Genomic DNA, 15,238 nt, shown 5'->3' on the forward strand with positions numbered 1-15,238 from the left:
TAGTAACACTATATACACCCTTCCATTTCATAATGGGGACTTGAAATACCATATTCAACCCAATAAGAGCACCTCCCACCTCTATAGCGGTAAGTGCCCTCTTAGGCCTTAACTTACTGGTATTTTGAATTAAAATCTGACTGAAAGTATGAAAACTGTGAAGGCTATTGTTTTCTTTTGCAAATTGATTTATGGATTTATTTGCGATAATTTTATAAAAGGTCAAAATTTGGTTCTATTGAGCACCTCTTTATTTGGTTTTAATTTTGTTAGTGTCTTGGGCGGTTATTGAGTCAAATACGATAGAAATACTCTTCATTTATCTGTAAAGGAACTAAAATATGGAGTAGTTAAAGAACTACTGGTATATGGAAGGTGTGCTATAAATAAAAGTAAGCTTTCAGTAAAATATTGTTGACTAATTTACTGGAATTGTTTTATTTTAATTTTTTATTTCTGTAAAACTGCAGTAGCTATGACACCATAAAACACCATATATGTTATACCCGTTCATGTTGACTGGTACATTTTGTATTCAATAGACATGTCCAACCAACAGCTGGTATGATACAGTTTACTTATCACAGCAGACTAAACACAAATCAGGAGCTTAAATCATGGAGGATTTAATTGAATGTAGATTGAAAAATTAGTTTAATTAGAAAAAAAGTCAGCTATTATGCTAAAGAGAAAATAAAGACATGTATCATAGTAGTGATTGTATAAAATATATTTGAAGTGATTTGATAGAGAAATCTGTGAAGTGTCCATAATATATACTGTATAAATACACAATGTGCAATGAGCTTTTATCATAAACATATCGAAATGTAAATTGAAAAATTTAAGAGGTTATTTTTATTACTATTATGCACATTTAACAGTGAAATCATGAAGTTTTTTACTTAAAAGATCTGTTTCACAATACTGACATATGAAAATATTACATTATGTAAATGGAAAGGATAATGGCAATTCAATGAACATGAATTACACTATGTAAAATTAGGATAAAACAGGAAAAGCGACATAGCAGGAATCTGATTAAATATTGGGTATTTCTGTGTACCAAACGGCAATACATTTATAGTACAGAATTTAAAATGTTCATATCAAAACTAGCTGTAATGACACTCCAACAAAAACAAAACCAAGATATAGGTATCAGTATACAAAGTAAAACAACTTTCCAGTTAGTACAGATGTACCTAGTTATATAGAACCACCAGGACTTGTAGTGTTGTCAATAAAACTTGAAATCAAAATATTAGTTATAGGAAAGTCAATACCTTCATGCATCACAGTATTGGCATATCACATAAACTTACAGGGAAAGAGTGTAATGTTGACAAACACAAACTGTCTATCTTAAAGGCATAAAGATCTCAATTTTCAGTTTTCTAAATCCTTACTCTAGAAGGCACAAGTATTTATCTATTTTCATATCTCTTCCTTGCTGAAGCCTGTAACACAGATATTGTTACATTTGAATCCTTTTTATTCTAAGCTTAAGGCAAGTTCATGATAAAATTACAAGGGCAAATTATATCCTACTTATCAATGCAAGTTGTATAAAAATTTAATTTATTAAATAGTATGTGTCAGATGAGGTTGATAAATTATAGAAAAATCCTGAATATGTTTATACACGTGGGTTTAGTGTCTGTGTAAACGGGTTCAAAATCTAACAGGCGAGTGAGGATATATAAGACTGAAATAGAAACTATCTGGCTTACGAGCGGTGTTAGTATGAATCTGATTACACTCATCTGAAGAGAAAAACAAACCAACAGCTTTAGAACACAGCCATGGACATACCCGCACTGTGAGAGGGCGTGTCGCTGTCCTGGGGCAGCAGGTGCTTGGGCGGATCTAAAAAAATGCTAGCTGCAAGTGTGTAACCACAGAAATACAAAACATCAGCATGCATACTAATGAAACAAAAACATACTAAGTACATATTGAAAATATATTTTACACGTGTATGTATATATTTGTTAATAGATACTGTAAATATGAGTATGTTGATGGATCCAACATTTGTATTATGTATGTGTATACATTGTACTTGTATATATATTATTTTGATGGAAGACATATCTATTTCTTGTTAAACACAGAAAAGACTACATTTGCAATTCTTAGTACTTATGATTTTCTGTTTTCTGCTGTCAAATTAAAGCAGTCATTATGTTTCTATTTTTATAAACAAGACTCATAATTGATCAAGTGAACATTTAAACTAAAATGGACTTTTTTAACAATTTTTATGTAATATGAGAGCATACATAATGTGATAAATATTATCTAAAAGTACTGTATATAGAGAAAAAGAGCAAAGCAAAAAATCAAACAATACAATTTGCATAGAATGTGCAAATCATATCTTGATTACAAAGCCCAAAGCATCTGTTCATAACACTTATGTATTTTTTATCAACTTAGAACAAACAGCTTTTGATCACCCAGGATTTCTTATGAATGTATTTTATCATTTAAGATCTTGTCATCTGTTTTCCATCAATGTTATTTTGGCTTAAAATTTAATTAATTTTACTGGTAATTAAAATGTACTGTAAACACAGTTTGTTAAGATTAAGCGAATCTACAGACAATATGGTTCGATCACCAGGCATCCCTAGTGACAAAGAGTTAGTCATGTCTTATCTGTACATTAGTATGGTTTGAAATTTTGGTGTCTTAAAAATCTGTTTCAAACACACTTTAAATATTAATATATTTATTTTGACATAACCAAGTATTAATGTTACGTACAAATCACACTACAATGTGTAGTCATGCGGTAAGAACAGTCAGGATATCGTTAACAGTTAAAGGTGTAGTTTCAAATAATTTTTTTGTATGAAACCAATTAATAGGGTGTTTGACTCTTAACGTTTCACGGTTATTTCTATAGCACAATACATTGAGGTTAATATTCTTTTCACAACAGCTTTGGTTATTTACTTCAGGCAGTGAGATAGATAAGGAGATAATCTGATGCATACCTCCAAGTGGGACCTGTCGACGGGATGTCTGTAGATGTCCCAGAATCCTTTGGCCCAGAAGATGGATCAGTCGTGTTACGATGTGAGGATACTTCCTTTTAATCAGGTTCAGTAACTCTGCTGGTAGTTTAGCACATTCTGTATCTCTGAAATATTAGTTAAGTCAAATTAAATATCAAGCATATATTTTGTTTGTTTATTCCATTCACAAAGGAACAGAAATAAACTGATCACTCAACCAACACTTCAAAGTATCTATAAGGCACCAATGCAATCAAACAAAATTCAAAGTCTTGTTGGCGATTAATTGGAATGAAAACATGTATTGGACATTGAACAAACATGCCTGCTTTCATCATAACAAATTGTATCTTACATTGAAAAGGATTTGAAAAGAAATTAGAATTGACTGAGGGGAGATAATTACCGAATAGCCATCATGGTGGTGGTACGTTCTGTGTCGGTGAGGACCTCTACGATACCGACAAGTTCTCCACGTCCATACTCAGCTACCAGTTCCTTCTTACCATCTTTTTGTGTTATCACAGACCGGAAACGTCCTGTCAGCACAATATAAATACTGTCGGAATAGTCTCCTTGTCTGAAAAGATATGGTCCACCATTAACTAATGGGCATACTAAAAAAATTCTAAATTTGTTTAAATGTCAAACAAAAGAAATCAATACATATTTTTAATTATAAAAGATACTATACCTAAACAGAGCTTTTCCTGCCTCTGTCAACATCCAATCCAGAGCGAAGTCAATTTGTCGTACAAATGGGGTCATCCTCACAAGGGTTGTCTTGGCAACATTGAGGACGACATCAGGCTGAATCCTCATCATTCTGTAAGGATGAAAATATTATCATCTGAATTATCAAAATAAATCTCAATATCCATATCTATTTCAACTATAACTTTTCTTATCCCGGAAAAAACATTTCAATGTACTTTTTTTGTTTCTCATAATTTTCAATATTACAATTTCTTATTAGTGTTAAAATAAATATCAATTTCTGCTTAAATGTTTTGCTTATGTCATATTTTCTACCAGTATGTGTTCATAATATGACATTAACCGGAATATACAGTAATATTTCCTTCATATATCACATACTCATAGAAGTCATTTTTAGAAATGACTACGATCCTGACATCAGTTTTGGCTCTGATAGTGAAGAATGAAGGCTCCCCAGTCAGTACACCTAGGGCACCAACCATCTCTCCCGGCTGGGAACAAAACAACAGGGCTTGCTGCAAGGGAGACAAATAGTTCAGATGAAATATGTATACTATAAAGAACATAAAGATATTAATTGAGTTGTTGTTGAAATAATTGAGTATACCTGGGTAGTAAGAAAATTACTAATGACAACAAAACAGTTTTAGATATATCTGTTTGGTTTAGGTTGATTGGTGTAAAGTCCTTTCAATAGCCAGGATCATATAAGGACATGACACATTTAGGTGATGGAGGGAATCCAGATTACCCAGAGAACAAGAGATCCCAGAGGGATCTTGGCGCCCACCTAAGAACGATCTTTGTCTGACAAAGGAAAGAGGGATCTTTTCTCTGCTTTTCAAGCTTTTACTACATATTACTCGTATGAAATTTGAGAAAGATCCTTTGACTACTTTCTGAGATATATAACAGTAACAAACTTCAATTATCAAAATCCAAGATGGCTACCTGTCGGCCATCTTGTTCACCGATCGGTCCTAAAATGCAAAATGCACAACAAAACCCCTAGAAGAACCTGCACATACAATTTGAGACAGATCCCTTCAGTACATTCTTAGATATAGCGGAAAAAAACTTCAATTGTCAAAATCCAAGATTGCGTCCTGTCGGCCATCTTGTTCACCGATCGATACCAAAATGCAATATGCATAACCAGGGACCTAGGGGAAACTGCACATGAAATTTGAGACAGATCCCTTCAGTACTTTCTAAGAAATAGTCGTAACAAGCTTCTACTATCAAAATCCAAGATGGCGTCCTGTCGGCCATCTTGTTCACCGATCAGTCCGAAAATGCAATATACACAACTAGACCCCTAGGGGAACCTGCACATGCAATTTGATACAGATCCCTTGAGTACTTTCTGAGAAATAGTGGTAACAAGCTTTAACTATCAAAATCCAAGATGGCGGCCTGTCGGCCATCTTGTTCATCAATCGGTCCCAAAATGCAATATGCACAACTAAGCCCCTAGGGGAACCTGCACATGCAATTTGAGACAGATCTCTTCAGTGCTTTCTGAGAAATAACTGTAACAAACTTCAATTGTCAAAATCCAAGATGGCGGCCTATCGGCCATCTTGTTCACCGATCGGTCCCAAAATGCAATATGCACAACTAGGGCCCTAGGGGAACCTGTACATGAAATTTGAGAAAAATTCTTTCAGTACTTTCTGAGAAATAGCGGTAACAAACTTTAGACTATCAAAATCAAAGATGGTGGCCTGTCGGCCATCTTGTTAACCGATCGGTCTCAAAATGCAATATGCACAACTAGACCCCTAGGGGAACTTACATGTGAAATTTGAGAAAGATCCCTTCAGTAAATTCTGAGAAATAGCGGTAACAAACTTAACTATCAAAATCCAAGATGGCTGCCTGGCGGCCATTTTGTTGACGGATTGGTCCCAAAATACAATATGCACAACTAGGGCCCTAGGGGAACCTCCTTATAAAATTTGAGAAACATCCCTTCAGTACTTTCTGAGAAATAGCGATAACAAGAATTGTTAACAGACGGAAGGACGGACGGAAGGACGGACCACGGACCACGGACCACGGACCATGGACAAAAAGCGGTTTGAATAGCCAACCATCTGATGATGGTGGGCTAAAAAGCATCTGCCTACGGTCAGTACCTGGCATCTGCCCCACATGGGAATTAAACTCCAACCCAGAGGGGAAGGGCTTGTGGTAATATGTCGAGACATCTTACCATTTGGCCTGCAACCACCACAGTTCCTAAGACATATTGTAACTTGTAATCTACCATATGAAGTTCTACATTCTCGGCTTAAGTTTTCTATTTTTCATATTTCAATGTTTTACGTCCATGAAGTTGAACTCTTCTTCAATAACATTTTCACTCTCAAAAAAAAAAAAAAATTTTACTCACTTCTTTCTCTTTTGCTCCAACAACTTGTTGAAGGATCAACAGATTTCCAGTGATGAGGAAAATTAGACTTGCATCCTAAAATGAGATAATTTCATTAGAAAGTGAAAAATTAATTCAAATATTAGACTTCTACATAAAATCAAGTACAGACAAAGAACATTTCATTAACCATGTAAATTATAATTTACATCCACACACTCTCAGATAAACATTGTCAACTGTCATAAATCCATTTCAAAACATACAAAATTCAAAGTTCTTTAATGACAATCAATAGTCATAATTGTAAACATATACAGTTTTGCTTCACAATTCTAAAAACAAACTTTATGGTGTAATAAATTACTAATAAATACAAAAACTGATTTGTAACTATGAATCTGATCAACAACAGATCTAGCCCATTGTAACTCTGAATCTGATCACCAACAGTGCTAGCCAATCTAACTAGTAGCCTAATTTTTACGCTTAAAGACTTTCCCAGTGAAATTACTGCAACATGTATATTGTATTCCTATAGCTACCTGATCTCCCTGTTTGATGAGGGTCGTTCCAGCCTTGATGTACTGCAGGGACACTTTGTCATCCAGTAAGGTGGAATCCTGTTTCAATTTAATGGTTTTTATAATTATCAAAATTAACACAGATGTTGTAAAATGTGCAAGAATAATTTTTTAAGGGAAAATGAAAAACCTTTTTTGCTTAGTTTGATTTTGTTAATTTTTAGGGATTTGGTGAGAGTGCTTCCAGCTTTAAAAAAATACATGTAGTTATTTTCTTGCAAAATGCCCTGTGACATTGAACAATCACTGGTGCATCTGAAAACAAAGATTTTTGAATTGATACTCCCTAAGAGTAAGAAGGGTGATATTCAAAATATTTTGCAACAAAGTTTGAGGGTAGTTAGAAGCAAAGAGTCAATGATTTCTTACTACTGAGTTTAAGACAGCTGATCAAGTTATTTGACATGTTTACCGATATTTGATATGTTAGAATATGTTGATTGAGAAACATTCTTACTTTAAGTTTAAGAAGGGTGATGAGGTCTTTCTTGGCTAGACTGAGGACCACTTCTTCATTAGTGTTCTGCGATGATGTAGAATTTGTCACGTCTGTTTTCTTCACCTTGTGTCTCTGTACTGATGTAGAACTATGTGGCTGTGCCATTCCTTCAGTATCTATCTTTGATGCACTGAGTGCGCGTGCTCGCATGCGTGCTGTATCAAAGTCGGACTTCAAATGGTCTACATCACTTCCCTCAGAGTACTGTCTTTTCACTACAAAACAGTGATTGGTACATCTTATTTAATGAGTTTCATATTCAGGAATTATGAAATTTTATTTAAAACCTACTTAACAGATTGCTGACATCCTCAATATATGACAAGATTTATGAAATTACAACATGCTCTTCTACCATCAAACCACTATAGTACAGGACATATATTATTGGGGTTATTTACAGTGTCAGTCAAACCAGTTTCATTGTAAAATGGAAAAAAATTACAAAAAAAAGGAAAGTTTTTTTTTTTCAATCATGCAATAAAGTAATTTCAAGTTTTTGATATTATCTAAAGAGCAAATGAAACCTAAACGCACATGTAGCCCTGGCATATCACCAAAAATACAGAAAACATATTTGTTTTTTATTTTAACCACAAATTGGAAAAGAATTATCACATCATGTATAATAATTAAAGAGCAATGACAGAATTTTCACCCAATGACAGATATTATGACAAATAATTACCTTCTAGGAGTGAGGCTCTCAAGGCCTCTGCTTCGCCTGATGAAGAAGGAGTAAAACTTGTTTGTCGTTTCTGCGGACTAGACTGTGGGGTGATGGTGTGGATTGACAGTGTCCGCATCTCTGTGTTACTCGCCTAAAATCAAGATATTTCCTGCTTTAGCCAACCAAGTCCTACGGTAAACTATCTTCCACCATGTCACATTATACTTACTGTAAAAACATTTTATTTCTTTGTTTGACATCACATTAAAGCTGACATGTGTATTTCTGGTTGAATTTTCGTTTGCTTTTTTATTTTTGTCTATTTTATGTACCCACAAAATAAACGAAATAAGATGTCCAATGAAAAGTTAATGGTATAATAGTATATCAAAGTTTTTTTTATTACTTTAAAGAAACTAATGCTTTAAAGAACTACTAGGAAAGTGATAAAAATATAAAATACGGTAATGATTCTTAATTTATTTTACATGTTTGGTTTGAGTTAATATTAAATATTTGTTATTACTCCTGACTGCACATTTACTATCTGGAATTGACAATGACACAGTTCAATGACTGATTCTAAATACAAATCTACAAATCTAACCATTTTCTCAACAGATTTTGTTTACATAAAACTGGACTAGTCCCAATCAAAACAGATCAGGTGAAGAAAGTGTGGTAAGTTAATGTAGTACATACAGGACTGATGAGCTCGTTACTGAGACCCAGGTAATTGTGAAGGGCAGTAAATGTCACTCTCTGTAGTCGTATCATAATAATCTGGAAAACAAATCAGGAATTCAATAAGAAACAAATCAACTCTCAAGTTTTTTGGATGGGTAAGACATTTTTATTTTCAAACTTATCTATGATACAATATTGTTGCAACTTTAATCAGTTTTGTTAAATAATTCATAAAAAAAAACCTGTAATTATAATGAAAATATCTGCCTTAAGTCATTGGGAAAAATTGTTCCTCTTTGACATCTCTCAGGATTATGTTTGCAAGACAGATAACACATGATGCTGTTAATCCAATCACTTGCACTGTTATAGCGATGAGGAATAATAATACTATTTATTGAAAAAAAAATACACTTACTTGAACAACCCGAACTAAGGACTCTGGAAACCGTTCAAACAAGGACTGGAAAGCCAATGCAGGCAATCTGTCAGAAATAAAATATTGTTTATCGTTTATTGTTCTTTATCACTTTATGTTATACAACTGTATAAATAATATCGAGAAACACTTTCAATGAAATGATAAACGGGAGATTACCAGCCATATTCTTACCTCAATACTGTTGTTTCTACTACAGCTTTTGCAGAAACAGTTTTGAAAGGTTGGGCATGACACTGAAAAAATAAAATAAAATTTATGTTATAGTTTTTCATATACATATTGTACCAGGTGCAGTGTTATATATCACATTATTTTTCCAACACAAAAGAATAATTCAATCTGAAAGCAATATGAATTTTATCATGACAAAATATTCTTCTACATGCTTATCTGTTAACTACACAAATTTACCTCTGTCAACAATGTTTTGCTTATCAACTAGGGAAATAGTGACTAAATAGGATTTACAACAAGAACATATCACAATAATACTGACAAAGTGTGTGTAATATGTACAGTGTGTGTCATTGTATTTCTGATAGACAAACTACAAATCCAGACATAAAATATTATAATCTAAATCTCAATTAGGTATAAAAGGGAAACAATATAGCATTTGACAGTAAAATATTACTCTTTATCATACTCAATCTTTAGCAAGATTTAGCTAGTACATGTATTTTTTCTGCTTGGTCAATAATTGTATAGAAATTATTTTTAATCAATGTTAAAAGTTCCCTTGATCACCTATCAAGCAGAACAGAGTGCATCAAACTGTATACCATGTATAAGTTATAACCAGCATGCTAGTGAATCAAAACTAATGTGATAGCATATATAATGCAAGTAACTAAACCTAATGAAATTCACTTATAAAGTATACAAACTTAAAACAAGCCCCCTCGGATATAAAATTTCGATAATATTGAAAAATATTTCATGACATATACATGGAATTGTTGACAATACCATTTCAGATATTTGAGGACACAATATTGAAAAGTAAATGATGCTAGTAGAATGATTCTCAGAGCTAGTGAAATAATGTGACTACCAGTTCTTGTGCTAATGCAATACTTTCATAATTGTACACCCCTGTGATCATGTAAATGATTAAATATCAAAGTCGACATTGGAACACTAAACAAGGGATAATTAACTACCAGCAATTGAAGGATTTGTAAGGAGCCTCCTTAAAAAGGAAACAAAGAATGGACCCAGGTGATTCAGAAGAGTGAGCATTCTCCCTAATTAATCAATGATAACATTAGTAAAATCTAAGAGACATCTGGGTCAAATGAGAACTGAAGACTAGCCGACTAGGTGGCAATGATGTGGACATAAGACATACAAAAACTACTGAATATGCCTGCCATGTGTCCAGGGGGAACAGGGAACAACTTGATTGAATCATTATGTTAACAGTAAAATTATCCCCCTAAAACTGTCTCTAGTCTTATCTCCTATATCTCTCCAACTCATGTCTTGTTAATTCTGAACAAGACTACAGTGGATGATGGTTTCATAACTGACAAGGCAATGTTGATACCATACATGTTAAGGAGACTATGGAACAGGTTTTAGTGTAAATAGTGATAAGGTCGGCTTCTAGCTTCATGCTAGTAGAGGGAATTCCCCTTGGCTTGGCAGAGAAGCAGAACAGTAAGTACGGTACAGTAAGAGTCTGGTTGGTGACACACTACTCTTGCCCTGTTTCATTTACATACTCCACAAAGACCTTTATTACAGACTATCACATATCTATGTTAATTAGTTAAAAGCAAGCAATTGTTTAGTGTGACTGTGACAAGTTATCATTTTTATGTGATTTGTTATCAATTCATAGTTTTAACACTTGGGAACATGATCTTTCCAACCAAAGCATTAATAAAAGCATAATTAATCAGCTAGAGTCTAGAACGAGTGATTGGGTATTCCTATAAATATCATGCACATGATTATGATAGTCCACAGCCTCATGATGGTGATAATAAACGGGGGATTTAGATTATTCCTAAATCCTTCCATGGAAATACAGAAGCCAGTACTTGAATGAATATGATTAATCAAGCTGACATTGATTCTCAACTTTTCTTTTATAAACTGTTTAAATCATATACTGGTCGCTACTTCGATTGATATTAAGTGGACCCACAATATTCTGAACACTTGCACCCCCAGTTCAATCTGTCCTGATTATGAATTTTCCAATCTGCCAGATTTAATTAGCGTACTTGGTCAATAATCAAATCTGTTCCCCGATGTCTGGATAACAAGTTTTCTGGACTATAAGTGTCTGGATTATCACAGGCCCACTGTATATCAACTGTTCTTCTCAAAACAAAGTTTTATGATAACTTTGGTGTGAGATACGATCTTGAAGAGGCTGGTAACATCATGATCAATACAAACTGGCTTTATATCCATATTTTGATCAGAACAGGTTAGAATCTCATATATGAAAATGCAGAAATAGAGCTTGTATATCTATGGAATTAGGATTTGATGAGGTACTTGTACAATGCACTAATACATTTAAGAACTATATATATGTGCTGTGTACTTACATGTCCCTACATATAACAGAAACATGTCAAAGTATTTATAAGTTTCAGTGTTTTTTTATCTCAACATTTTTAAGTGGGTAAACTAAACGAGGGACCACAAAAATACCTTTCATTTCATTTAACTTCTAGCCATAGGAAGTGTTATTTCAAAGCAGTTTGAAATTTCCTACAGTGATGTAATAAAGCAAATCACTATTTACAAGAACAAAGTAATGAGTACCTATCGATTCTGCTGTGTTTTAACATAGTACATATAGCCCATAACACATCCCCCATCTAATGAATCTAACAACTATTAATATTGCCACAGAAGAAGTAGTGTATCATAAGCATCAATTGATATTGACTGACTGGTGAAACCAGATAGAGACAACTCACCGTTAGTACATCCAATATGCTGAGGAGGCTGTGGATACTGTCCCCAGTGTTTACTTCCTTTACAAAATGTTCAGATTCCTGAAATAACATATCACGATGTCTTTGAAAATCGAGATGCACTAAATAAGTACATTATTTACATACCTTTGTGGTAAAATCTGATGGACAGATATAATGAACGTAAGTACAGATGACCAGAGCAAAGGACAGTATATATCTGGCGATTGATAGAACATTCAACAACAAACCCCATCAATTCATCAAAAACTTTATGACTAGTAGTGTTTTTATTTATTTGCATTCAGCACCTGTTCTATATATAATGACATTTTCATTTAGCACCGACACAGCACTGACTTTAGTCAGTAAATTTATTTTATGAAAAATTCACAAGGAGTCTGTAAACTGTTGATGAAATATAGCCCCTTTTTGTATTTTATTTTGTCATTTCTAAGTCCACAACAGACCTATGAGGTAAAATATGGTCAGTGATTAAGATATTTAGACTTACTCCTTCTGCTATATAGACATGTAACTTTCCGCTCTGTACCACATATATACTGTCATCGACATCTCCTATCTTAAACAGATAGCCTCCAGGGGGAATAAATTTTGACTCCATATGCTTGACAAGCTCCAGAAATAAAGGTTTTTCAAAATGACCAAATACTCTGAAAAAGATGTGCAGCAATTCATTTAAAGCATGCAATCTGACTACAGTTCTTTTTATTCACAAAAAGGTAGTATAATATACAACAATGATAAAGTAATAAAACATCAATTTTGGCAATCAGATTTTCATCAGAGTTAAGAAATGTTTCAATATCTTTTCCATCTCAAGTTAAGCATACATGTCAGGAACATTTGACTAAATATCAGATTATTATCTTTGGGGGAAAAAGGTGAATGTTTGCCACAATTTACGTAATTGTACATTTTTAATCAGTATACAGTTTAGAACATATTTTTCAGTCAAACACTATTTCCTCTTCATGATCACTACATTTGTTGCAAAAGGCAATGATAAGAGTGGCACCCTTACTGAGTTATTTCCCCTTAGACTGTTTAAAGAATGTTAACCATTGGCTATGATCCACGTACCTAGTACTACGAAGCATGTAAAGGACTTCTGGAGGTAAACGGTGATCAGACTCCTCAATCTCCGAGGAGTCTGTCTCCAGGAAGGACTGTGGAGGCTCTGTGTGCTTCCTCTGTGGCAGAGCATTTCTGTTCCGAAGTTGTAGTAGTCTGACAGGGAAAAGATTAACCAACATTTACAACAAAACTTTAACCTTTAAAATATCAGCTGGGACAAATTTTGAGAATATTTTGAAAAGATGCCCTAGTACCCAAAATTTGAATTTCTATTTGATAAAAAATAAATTAAATTACATAAAATCTATGTATCATGTAATATTTCTTCATGCATAAGTCTATCAGAAATACGGTGTAGTTTGTCAGATTAAATAATATGTTATATTTTTTCAGTCACAATAATTTTAAAGGGACATGAACCCTTAAATAATTTGTTCTGTATGCTAAGATATGGTTTTCAGATGTTTATTGAATATTTTATTACAATGATTGGTTATTTAAAATGACAGAAACACAAAACGAAAGCTTGCCAAAAGCGAGGTTATAATGAACAACAAATTAAACTTGCTGATGTGACAAGTCAATATTAGTTTTCCACATTTTAAGATTATTTTCTAATTTACGATGGTTGACAAATGAAGTTTAAACAATATTTGTTATAAAAACAATTTGTATTTAGCGTAAGAATGATAATTCAAAAGTCAAACGAGACTTTTCAGTCGATCACGATAGGGCACCGCGAAGGGAGGTTCTTGACTTATTGCACATATGTACATCATGCAAGTATAAAGTGGGGAGTTGCTCCCGTCTCTTGCATTTCAGCGATCCATTTATATTTACCTACTTTCTAAATAGCGCACGTTACTGACTCTTGAGGTACACTGTTTTCTATCGGAATTAGTTTGTGTTCGCTTCACCCACGTTTTGACACACCATTTTGTTTACATGCATTTAGGCTAATTTGTGCAGTGCATTGTGGGAGGTCACTAAAGTTCAACACTACTATACTATCGTTACAAAATTCGACCGGGCCGGTTCAAAATACAGAAAGATGGAATTTCCATTATAATTATTTTATTTGACACATTTGCACAATAACTGATATATACAAACTGTATTACTTAGTAATGTATCTGACATGTCTTAAATATGTATTTTACTCAAATTTACATGGTTTATTCAGGTTCGTGTCCCTTTAAATGCTATGAAACATTAGAAATAATTCTGATGATAATTATAAAAGCATAAAACACCAATCCTTTCAAAGTTCAGGCCAGTAAACCCACCTTTTTGCTAGCTTCATCACTAACAGCTTATTTTTCATTTTCCCTCTACCCGCACCAGACCCAGAGTAGGCTGCTCCCACTGTATTTCTAGTAAAACTTCTCACCTACATAGTGAAAGCAAAGCAAACCATGTGATACAACACAAAATTATCATTCTAATGCATCAACATCTCAACATTCACTTAATTTTTTTTTTTTAAAGTTTTTTGTTTTGTTTTTTTTTTTTAATATAAAATCATAATTTTAAATCCAATATGCCATTATTATATTCCACCAAAACTGCTCGTAAAAGATGACATTTAAAAATATTTTGATTAATATTCAAGCAATAACTAAAAGCACTCTTTTACCTTTCGAAGCATTTTGCGTCCATAGAATAATACTTTGTCTCTCTTTCTGAACCGGGGTTTCCGGGGTACCCCACTCCGACTTGGCAGCACTTAAAACAAGTAAGAAATATTGTTTTCCATGTTGTATTTATATTTTATGATTATAGAAAATAGGTAACTTTTTATCTCTTTTATTATCATTTGAGTACTACAATATGCTGCAAATTTTTCACATTCGTCATTGTATTATTTTACACAACAGCTTTTTCATAAGCTGGTCTTGAGCAGAAAATTTACCTTTACGATTTGCATCCAGCTGAACTTATCAGCAAAAGTTTAAAATACATTTGATCTACTGCAAAGTGAATACAAATATATTATATAAGTTAAAAGAGCACATGGAATACAGGTAATGAAATGGCTAACCTTTGGTGCGCAGCTTCCATACCCCAAAGAAGAGGACGACTAGTATTGTGAAGACTGCTACACACAGTGCTATCATGATGCTCTGTGGGGGACAACAGTAATGGTATAATATCATCACAGAACTAACCTATAGTATAAATCAACATATT

The 15,238-nt window shown here is 33.5% G+C and overlaps 1 protein-coding gene across 4 annotated transcripts in view; it reads right to left on the reverse strand.

Moving 5' to 3' along the window:
* The window catches only part of LOC138318165 (patatin-like phospholipase domain-containing protein 7), a 48,747-nt gene that overhangs the window by 20,189 nt on the left and 13,320 nt on the right, over nt 1-15,238 (reverse strand). For 3 of the 4 annotated variants that reach the window (XM_069260321.1, XM_069260318.1, XM_069260319.1), the window contains 18 exons: nt 15,090-15,171; nt 14,685-14,773; nt 14,335-14,438; nt 13,055-13,201; nt 12,465-12,624; nt 11,954-12,031; nt 9,180-9,241; nt 8,985-9,051; nt 8,582-8,662; nt 7,898-8,030; nt 7,168-7,424; nt 6,672-6,749; nt 6,148-6,222; nt 4,128-4,264; nt 3,724-3,855; nt 3,436-3,609; nt 3,009-3,154; nt 1,819-1,887 (listed from right to left, as the gene is read on the reverse strand). In XM_069260321.1, coding sequence (XP_069116422.1) covers nt 1,819-1,887; nt 3,009-3,154; nt 3,436-3,609; nt 3,724-3,855; nt 4,128-4,264; nt 6,148-6,222; nt 6,672-6,749; nt 7,168-7,424; nt 7,898-8,030; nt 8,582-8,662; nt 8,985-9,051; nt 9,180-9,241; nt 11,954-12,031; nt 12,465-12,624; nt 13,055-13,201; nt 14,335-14,438; nt 14,685-14,773; nt 15,090-15,165 — 2,065 coding nt within the window. In that variant the 5' untranslated portion in view covers nt 15,166-15,171. The remainder of the gene's footprint in view (nt 1-1,818; nt 1,888-3,008; nt 3,155-3,435; nt 3,610-3,723; nt 3,856-4,127; nt 4,265-6,147; nt 6,223-6,671; nt 6,750-7,167; nt 7,425-7,897; nt 8,031-8,581; nt 8,663-8,984; nt 9,052-9,179; nt 9,242-11,953; nt 12,032-12,464; nt 12,625-13,054; nt 13,202-14,334; nt 14,439-14,684; nt 14,774-15,089; nt 15,172-15,238) is intronic. The other variant, XM_069260320.1, reaches the window with a different exon arrangement.

This window comes from Argopecten irradians, chromosome 3 (genome assembly GCF_041381155.1).
Source record: "Argopecten irradians isolate NY chromosome 3, Ai_NY, whole genome shotgun sequence".
NCBI lineage: Eukaryota > Metazoa > Mollusca > Bivalvia > Pectinida > Pectinidae > Argopecten > Argopecten irradians.